Source organism: Cricetulus griseus, chromosome 5, assembly GCF_003668045.3.
Source record: "Cricetulus griseus strain 17A/GY chromosome 5, alternate assembly CriGri-PICRH-1.0, whole genome shotgun sequence".
Lineage (NCBI taxonomy): Eukaryota > Metazoa > Chordata > Mammalia > Rodentia > Cricetidae > Cricetulus > Cricetulus griseus.
The window spans coordinates 180,807,908-180,817,842 of record NC_048598.1 but is presented as its reverse complement, the minus strand read 5'-3'; the positions used below and the strand labels follow the sequence as shown (position 1 = coordinate 180,817,842).

The 9,935-nt window shown below is 54.1% G+C and overlaps 1 gene segment (V, D, J or C); it reads right to left on the bottom strand.

Annotated features, from left to right (window-relative positions):
- Nucleotides 1–257: 257 nt before the first annotated feature.
- Nucleotides 258–1,761, bottom strand: LOC103161200. The segment is given in 3 exon segments: nt 258–652; nt 855–1,198; nt 1,388–1,761. Coding segments are annotated over 3 exon segments (1,113 nt in total).
- Nucleotides 1,762–9,935: the final 8,174 nt, after the last annotated feature.

The following is a 9,935-nucleotide window of genomic DNA, read 5'->3' as shown; positions in this document are numbered from 1 at the left end:
AGGCACATGGAAACACATCCATAAACACTCACTGACACAGGCACACGCATACACATACACTGAGGCATAAAGGGTCTTCAAAGTCTCTGAGGCCACAGAGGCTCAGGTGGGCCCTGAGCCTCTCTCCCTGTGCCCTGACCCTCCCCAGTGTTCTATAGACCCTAAGGATGGTATGAGGGACAGGCACTGGATGGAAGTGCAGGGATACTTTGGATGAGCACAGAGTTTATTTAAGGAATAAGGGCAGGCAGGGTGGCTCAGTAGCAGACACCATCTCCCTCTGACATGATCACAGACACGTTGACTTGGGTGGGTTTACCCGACAGACGATCGATGGTCTTCTGGGTGAAGCTCAGGGGCAAAGCCTCGTGGCCAACCATGCAGGAGTAATTGTCACCCTGTTTCCAGGCTTCGGCTGACACACGCAGCACGCTTGTCACCGCATAGGTGGTGGCACCCTCGCCTGGCTCCTTCAGGGGTTCCCACACTAGGTAGTCGCCACTGGACAGCTCCTTGTTTCCATGCAGCCAACGCACCAGCACATCTTTAGGGTTGAATCCTCGTACTAGGCATGTCAGGGACACCAGCTCATTCAGGGCCAGCTCCTCCGACGGCGGCGGCAGCAGGTGGACCTGGGGTGGGAGGGCGTTCACTGGAAGGTAGAGAGAAGAGATGGCTCAGAGAAGGAGATCAATGGACCCCCCCTGCCCTTCCCTTCTGGGCAGTCCCTCAGATAGCCTCAGTTTCCCTCTGTGACACACGGGTGGGAGCAGTTGAGCATATGTGTTAGAGGGATGAGGCAGGCATGTAAGCATGGAATTTCATTCAATGTCCCAGGGTGCATCTAGGCCCACCTGTCTCTTTGGCAATTGTGGCAGTTAGGGTCTCAGACTCAGCGTGGTTAACTGTGCATGTGAAGGTCTCCCCCTTATTCCAGCGCTCAGCACAGCCAGGCAGGACACTAGACACACTGTAGCAGCCGCAGGAGTCTGGCACAGGCGGGTTCGTCACTGCATCCTTCCCAGTGGTGGGCTTCCAGGTGAAAGTGGTTCCCTCGGGTTTTCTCAGGCCACTTAGTGTACACGTGAGGCTGGCATCTTTGCCCAGGAGCAGGTCCTCAAGAGCTGGCCGTTGCAGGGACAGGCGAGGTTGGCAGTCTATGGGACAAGTACTTGGAAGAGGACCTGAAATGGAAGTCCTAGAAAGTCAGCACATTCCTCCTTTCTGCTTCTCTGTCCCCTTCTCTGGGCATCCTTGGGCCCCAGCTCACCCTGGTCTATCTGTCCCCCTCCATGGACTGGCCAGAAAAGCTGCTCTAGAGGCTTCCAAGGTTCCCTGATGGGGGGACATGGGTCCAGATACCAGGTTAGGGTAGGACTTAGCCCACCCGCAGATGACTCCCTCACCATTTTTTGAGCAGGGCACATCCACATCTTTGGCGGGGTTGGAGTCCTGTTGCACGGAGCATGTCACATTTTCTTCAGCTGGGCACTGGGAAGCTGGCAGTGTCAACTGGCTGCTCATGGTGAATGGGCCCCCAGAGGTCTGGGCAGGTGGGAAGTTTATGGTTGTCACATCCGCTCCACTCTTGCTCCAGGACACTTTCATAGTTCCAGATGGGAAGTAATCCTTTATCAGACAGCCAACCACCACTGGGTCCTTTGACATAGACCGTGGGAGGCTCAGTGGGTAGATGGTGGGACTTCTCGGGGACTCTGGAACATAGAACATGAGTGAGACAGTAGTCTTCACACTGTCCATCTTGAGACAGTTTCTGGGGAAAGGGCTATGCCTTTCTCTTCTTTACACTGGAGAACCCAGCCCAGTATCACATAGCTGCTGTGTCATGTGCCTGAAGTTGGAGCAGATCTGGCTTCAGAGATTCAGAACATGACCTCCAGGCAGTCTTTTGCAAGGACGGGGCCAAATGCCTCGAGCAGGACTTTGTACATACTACAAGTGCCTTTATAAACGTGATTACGCTACTGAGCAACCCAGTGCTCCAGATTTCTGAGCTCACTCCTGTTTGGGCAGTGGTCACAGCCAGGCTCTCAATCCCAGCGTTTGGAGGATCATAACTGGTGGGCCTGGGCATGGATGGATAACTGGAGATTGTAGCTCAGCCCCACAGGGTAGGAGTGGCCAGAGAGCAGCTGGCTTAAAGGTCCCCTGGGGAGGAGGAGGCCATTTTGTTTGTGTTTTCACCTCACACTTGCCTGGTCAGGGCTTCGGACCTGTCACTCACCACTCTACCACCCTACCCATCCACCTAACAAGCAGTAGACTCTCAAGACCAGACACCTAAATCTGAGCACTGCCTCAGCTGTGTAGGCGCTACCTACAGGTATGTTTGAATTTCCACCAGGCAATAGAGGACATGAGAAATGAATACTGAGTTGCCCCCATTCATGTAAAACAAACAGAGCAAGCTCCACTCGTGAAACAAAGGGTGGTCTACATTTAGTCCAAAGTTTTTGAATTACCTCAGCACTGAGCTGAACAACCCAGCAAAGCTTAGACTAGAACTGTGAACAAGCCCAGCCAGCCTAACTTAGCTCAGCTCAGCTCAACCCAACCCAACCCAACCCAACCCAAGCCAGTTCAGCTCAACCCAACTCAGCCCAGCTCAGCCCGCCTAACTTATATTAGCTCATCTTACCCAGCCAAGCACAGTTTAGCCTGATCTCATCCTAGCTCTGCCCTTTCTGGCAGGCACAGGTAGCTCATCTAGACCAACTCACCCTAAGCAAGGTCAACTGAACCCAGATAAACCCAGTTTATCAAGATCAACCCAACAAGACCAACTCAGTTCAGCCCAGCTCAGCCTGTCTCATCCCATCCTAGCACAGCTCAGTTTATCCTAGGGCAGCAAGATCATCCAATCCATGCCAGCCTAACTCAGACCAGTTTAGCCCAGCTCAGCCTAACTCAGCTCACCCCAGCCCAACCCAGCCCAGCTCAGTTCAGTTCAGCAAGTCCATCCAGGCCTAGTTCAGTTCATCTCAACTCAGCCCACCTTAGGCCAGCTCAGACAGCACACCTAACCTAGCTCAGCCCAGCTAAGACTACCTAATGAAACTTAGCTCCATGCAACCCGGCCTATATCAGCCTAGCCTAGGTAAACTCAGTCTTGTTCAGCCCAGCCCAGTCTAGATTAGTTTAGCTACATCCAGCCTAGCCAGTCCAACTAGCCTAGCCTAGCTCAGTTTATGCTGGCCCAGACCATCTCAGCTAGCCCATTCTAGTCTAGCTCAGTCAGTTCAGCCTAGCTGACTTTAGCCTAACTCATCTCAATCCATTCCAGCCTAGCCAAGTGTACCCAGCTCAGCTCAGCTCACCTGACCATTCCAGCCTACCTCATCCAGTCCAACCTGGATCATACCAGCTTAGTTTATCCTGGCCCAGCCCAGCTCAGCTCATTCCAGCATAGCCCAGACAGCCCAGTTCAGCCCAGTCTAGATTCGTCCAGCTCTGCTCAGCTCATTTCAGTCTAGCTTATCCCAGCTCAATCCAGCTCAACCCAGCCCAGCTCACCCCAGCTCAGTTCAGCTCAGCTCAGCTCAATTCACCCCAGCTCAGCTCAGCTCACCCCAGCCCAGCTCACCCCAGCCCAGCTCACCCCAGCTCAGCTCACCCCAGCTCAGCTCACCCCAGCCCAGCTCACCCCAGCTCAGCTCAGCCCAGCTCAGCTCAGCTCAGCCCAGCTCACCCCAGCTCAGCTCAGCTCACCCCAGCCCAGCTCACCCCAGCTCAGCTCAGCTCACCCCAGCCCAGCTCACCCCAGCTCAGCTCAGCTCAGCCCCAGCTCAGCAGCTCACCCCAGCTCAGCTCAGCTCACCCCAGCTCCAGCTCACCCCAGCTCAGCTCAGCTCAGCTCCCAGCCCAGCTCACCCCAGCTCAGCTCAGCTCACCCCAGCCCAGCTCACCCCAGCTCAGCTCAGCTCACCCCAGCCCAGCTCACCCCAGCTCAGCTCAGCTCACCCCAGCCCAGCTCACCCCAGCTCAGCTCAGCTCAGCTCAATTCACTCCAGCTCAGCTCAGCTCACCCCAGCTCAGCTCACCCCAGCTCAGCTCACCCCAGCTCAGCTCACCCCAGCTCAGCTCACCCCAGCTTAGCTCACCCCAGCTCAGCTCAGCTCACCCCAGCTTAGCTCACCCCAGCTCAGCTCAGCTCATCCCAGTCCAGCTCACCCTAGCTCAGCTCAGCTCACCCCAGCCTAGCTCAGCTCATCCCAGCTCAGCTCAGCCCAGTTCACTCCAGCTCAGCTCACCCCAGCCCAGATCATTCCAGCTCAGCTCAGCTCATCCCAGCCCAGCTCACCCCAGCCCAGCTCACTCCAGCCCAGCCCAGCCCAGCTCACCCCAGCCCAGCTCACCCCAGCCCAGCCCAGCCCAGCTCGGCCCAGCTTAGTCCAGCTTAGATCAGCCCAGTTCATTTATCCCAGGTCAGCTACCCCAGTCCAGCCTGGCTTGGCTAACTCAGTCTATTTTACCCCAGCTCAGCATAGCTCAGACTAGCTCAGCCATCTAGTCCATTTCAGCGTAGCTCACCTCATCCCACCCCATCCTACCTATTCTACCCACCCCACCCATCCCACCCCATCCCATCCCATTCCATCCCGTGCCAGCCTAGCTCAGCACAATTCCAGCCTAGTTTGGTTAGTTTCGCCTAGTTTATCCCAGCTCAACACAACCCACCCAACCTAGCCTGTCCCATTTTAGATTGACGGTCTGGTCTAGTTCTCCCCCATCCAGTACAACTCATTCCATCCCATTCTATCCCAGCTCAGTCAGCCCAGCCCAGCCTAGTCCATTCCAGCCTAGCTCAGCCCAGGTCATTCCAGTCTAGTTTGGCCAGTCCAGTCTAGATTATACCAGCTCAGCCCACCCAGCCCAGCACAGCCAGTTTAGATTATAGTCTAGATTACAGTCTAGTTTATAGTCTAGATTATACCAGCTCAGCCCACCCAGCCCAGCACAGCCAGTTTAGCTCAATCCAGCCCATTACAGACCATTTTAGCCTTGGATAGTCAGCTCAGTTTTAGTTCATCCCACCCCACCCAACCCACCCCATCCATCCATCCCCACCCATCCCACCCACCCTCCACCCACACCCCATCCCACCCCACCCCATCCCAGCCCCCACCCACACCCCTGCCACCCTCCAGCCTCAGCCTTTTTAAAGCCCAGTCTAGTTCATTCCAGTCTAGTTCAGCAAGCCCATCCCAACCTATGTCCGTTCCGATCAATTCAGCCCAGCTAGGGCCGGTTCAACCTGCCCAGTCTAATCCAGCCCAGATAAGATCAGTTGGGTTTAGACCCCTCAAAGCTCAGCTCAGTCCATTCTAGACTAGCTCAGGCAGCCCAACTAAGCCTGCTATCTCCAATCTCACCCCAGAACAGCCCATCTCAGATTTGCTCAGCCTAGCCCAGTATAATTTAGGCCAGGCCAACATAGCTCATCCCATTTTAGTCCAATCCAACTCAGTTTATGCCAGCCCAGCTCAGCCCAACCCAGTCCAATCCAGTTTAGTGTAGCTCAACTTGATTCAGCTCAGCCCAGTGCAGCCCAGCCTAGCTCAGTCCAATCCAAACCAGTCTAGTCCATCTTAGTTTAACCTAGCTCTGCCCAGCTTAGCCCAGCCCAGTCCATTTCAGACCAGTCTATCTTAGCTCATCCCAGTCAACCAAGTCAGCCCACTCTGCCCCATCTTAATCAGCCCGGCTCAGCCCGGCTCAGCCCGGCTCAGTCCAGTTCAGACTAGCCCAGCCAGTTTAGCCCATTATAGTCTAACCCAGTCAGCCCAACCTGGCCTAACTTGTTCCAGCTCAGCTCAGACCAGCCTGCTTCATCTTGGCTAAGCCTAGCCCAGTTCAGCCCAGGTGACACTTGAGTCACCTCCACCCCTTGCTGTTGTCTGCTGATACTTGCCTCAGTCTAGCCTCTAAGTCTCCTGCTGTTGCTTCCCAGGAAGTTTGGTTTCCCAAGTTTTCTCTTTTTGGCATTGTAGCCGCTGGCACAGCCTTGTGCCTGTGTTCATGTCCTGTATTCCCCCAAACTCTTGCTCTTTGAATCTCTTCCTCCTCCTAATGCTTTGCTATGTTCTCAGGCCTGGCCTGGTTGAGACTCCTCAGTGCACCACTGAGAAGAGGAGTCCAGACCCTCCTGGGACCCACCTGCTTAAGGTTGTTGAGTGTCCTCCATAGGGGAACAGCCAGGTCTCCCATGGTCTCACACTGAAGGCCCATCCTCTTGGCTATAGGCCTATGGGAGAGAGCTTGGGACTGGGCAAGGCCTTGGCTAGAAGCTGTGTCCTCAGTGTCCCCTCTTCTCTTCATGTGGTTGCCTGTGGATGGGCCAGGCTAGGGGCTGAGGGGGCTGCATGACTGTGAGTCTGGCCCCTAGATGGGGTCCCTTACCCCACTTCCTGTTCCACCTCCACACTGTGGCCGCTTGCCTCCACGTCATGTCTGGCCTGTGGTCTGGCTGTGGTGGAGACAGGTGTGTCTGACCACACGGGCCTTGGTGGGGCCAGGACTCCACATATCTGCCTCCTGAGATGCAGGAAAGGGAATGAAATAAACATCTAGTTACTCAGACACTGAGGCAGAGATGGAGATGGAGATGGAGATGGAGACGGAGAGGAGAGGGGAGGCCCGAGAACATGTTGTCAGGGAGCCAAAGGAACAAGGTTTCTCCAAAGGGATCCCTAAGCCAATGAGGCTTCTGAGAAGACCTTTGAGGTCACAGGGTTGACATCAGCATGGAACAAGTGTCTGGAATGGCTCATCATGAGCTCTGGCTGCCCCCATGGCTAGTTCCTTGAGAAAGTAGATGCCCCAGGCTGAGGACCAACATGGAGGCCTGCAGGTCACAGTTCAGTGCTACCTCGGTTCATATCCCTTGCAGCCCTGGATCAGCCTCTTATTACATCTTTCCCAGGGTGGGTCTTTGCCCTACAGGGCCACTCAGAGATTGTCAGGGTAGGGTCCCATTCTTCACTTAGTCCTCTACACATCCTATTGTCCCCTTCCCACAATGTCTCCCTTTGTAGGCTGCCTCTGTCATTGTGCCCTGTTTATATCATAATGACTCTGGAGCCTCACAGGCAACAGGCAGTCTTTGCTCAGGAATAATGGCCCTTTCTGGGATGGGAGGTTGTAAGCCATCAGGTATGATGGGTCATGCCAGCAGTGATGGGTGCTGAGTTGGGGAAGTCAGTTTTTTCCTGGGGTCTTGAATAGATACTTCATGGGGTGGGGCTGCTGCATCAGACTTGGAGAAATGGAAGTCCCCTTAACTTTGAGGACAGTCAAGGGAGTTTTTGGGAGAGGTGGGGAAGCATGGTCCTGAGTCCCAGAGATCTGGGAGGACACAAAGTCCTGTCTCAAAGAGGCTCTGGATTAGTTCTGTCAATAGTCTAGGCATGACTTGGAGCCATCAGCAACGGGGGACATTGTGGCTGACTGTCTTAGTCATTTCTGTTGCTGTTACAGAATACCACAGGCCAAGAGGCTCAGTCAGTAAAGGTTCATCTCTTGGTTCAAAGTTGGAAGCAAGAAGCATGGGGCTGGTATGGTCAGTGTGTGGTAAAAGTGGCTTCCTCATCCACAGAGGTCAGTGAAGGTCATATGTCCTGCTATGAGGCTACTTACATGACCCAGTCACCTTCTTTTTAGTCTTAGGGTTTGCCAGCCCAAGTCACAAGACACCATGCTAACCGGGTGTTTCACGCCATCAAGGGCAAGAAGTATGTACATGGGGACATGGGATTCAGGTGTAGCTGTTGTCCCACAGAGACGCTTCCTGTGTGGGGTCACCCTGGCTGCATGTGGACTGCGGTGACAGCTCTTGTTAGGCAATTCCTTGTGGGTCTCCCACATGGTCCTGGTCATTGTTGGACACAGTGCTTCTGCTTTGGTTGCCATCTTTCAGTTGTCACGTTTTGATTTTGGAGGACTCGGGCACCGCTTCTCCCCAGGCCCCTCTTCTGTCTCTTATGACTCTTGTCACTGGGTTCAAGTCCACTAGGCTAGTCCTTGATGACTTTACCTTGAGATAGTTACTTTGGCCACAGTGTGAAGAATCATTCCCCAAAGGCCACACTTAGGGGTTCCAAGATGGGACTGTGTCTTTTGGGGACTTCCCAAACCCTCCATGGAGGCCTGATAAGGGAATAGAGAGAAGAAAGTGGCCTCTTGGTCCTAGGAGGTCATTCATGGTGTGAGGACTCTCCTTCTTTCCAGGTGGGATCTGCTGCCACACTGTGCCCTTTGCTGCCTGTACCCACTGTCCGTGGGGCCTCATGGCTTGGAGAGATGGTCACCACAAGTCACTGAGCTGTGCCTTTAGGGGAGGCCAATCTAGGAGCTGGTTGGGAAAGAGGGGTGGGGTGTGTACACCTCAGCTTAGAAGTGAGTAGGGTTTAGGAGACTCTGGAAGGAGGAGGGTGGGGGCCAGGCCTTGTCTTCGAAAGACAGTGTGTCTGATTATGAGCCTGAGCAGATATGTGTTTTAGAGTGGTGTGTATGTGCGTGTGTGCATTGTCTGCATGTGTGCATGCATGTGCGTGCATGTGTGTGTGTGTGCACACGTGTGTGTGCTCGTGCTCATGTATGTGTGTGCGTGTGTGTGCATGTGTGTGCGTGTGCATGTGAACACACACATGCAGTGCACTCACATGTGCCTGGCACCTGACTCTGGATGTATCTGAGTGGGCCTGTGAATCTGTGTGACTGTGTCTGACATACTTTTGAATGTGAAGGGCTGTGTGTTCCTCAGCGTGAATGCACATGTTAGTGTGAGCTGACCAGGGCTGGGGCTTGGGACACACCCTGAGCTGTGCCTCTCCTCCAGTTAGACCAGTCACTCTCCTAGTCCTGGCTCTTCTGCATCCAGTGGGAGTGGCCCTCTGTGTTTCACCACCCACGTCTTCCGTGGGTACCCTGAGATCTGTAGCAGCCCTACTCTGTGGCAGCGGGGATGGCAGCCTTATCTCCATCTTAGTTTTCCCAAAGTCCCTTGGTGCTGAATTTGGAACCCCAATGTGGACCTACTTGTGAGACCATCACCCCTTAACGATTTCAAGGGCCTTTGGCCAACTGACCCTCAAAACGATCTTAATAGTTCTCATGCCTTCAACCAGGGCCCAGCAGGGCCACACCCACCCTCACATCCTTCTTATTAGAAATGTTCTCATTATGGAAGCATTTTCTGCAAGTCATTGACTACTGACTTTCATTCCCATGGAGACTTCTTCCTTTTTATTGGTTCCTGAACCATCATTGCATATGAGAGAATCCTGTCTTTTGTAATGTGAGTTTATGTCCCAAGGATGGTAATACTAGGTTTGGATGGCTTTTGCACACCTGTGTGTCCTCACTCAGTTCCTCCAGGGTCAGGGACTGGCCTGTCTGCCTGCACTTAGTGGGTGGACAGATTGTGGTCTTGGAGAGTGACCTGTACCCAGGTTCCCATGGGGTCCAGCTCTGATTCCACCATTAGCCCCTCAGGCTTTGCCCTTCACTTCAGCTTAAGAAGCAGGAAGTGAGACCGGGCTGGAGGCCAGCAGGAGTGGTGGACTGGGTTTTGAAGAGGACCCCACAGGGGTGGCTGCTTGCTTCCTATGCTCCTCACCCTCTGGTCCTTGTCTGTGCCATCGGAACCCATCACCCCAACAGTGGCCTCAAAAATCTCCTCAAAGTGCTCTCAGGAATTATGGGGAAGAGCTTTACTAAGGAACCCAGAGATGGAGTAGGACCACTGGCTGAGGCTTGGAGTCAATGCAGCCTCAGGGCTAGGCTCTACTGAGGCCAGGGGAAACCTGTTCCTTTCAGTAGGACTCTGTCTAGCCCCGAGGTCTGAAGTGCTCTTTTCAGTTTTGTGACCTCATCCTGAATGCCTGTCTGTCTCCTGATTCTTCAGTTACAGAGCA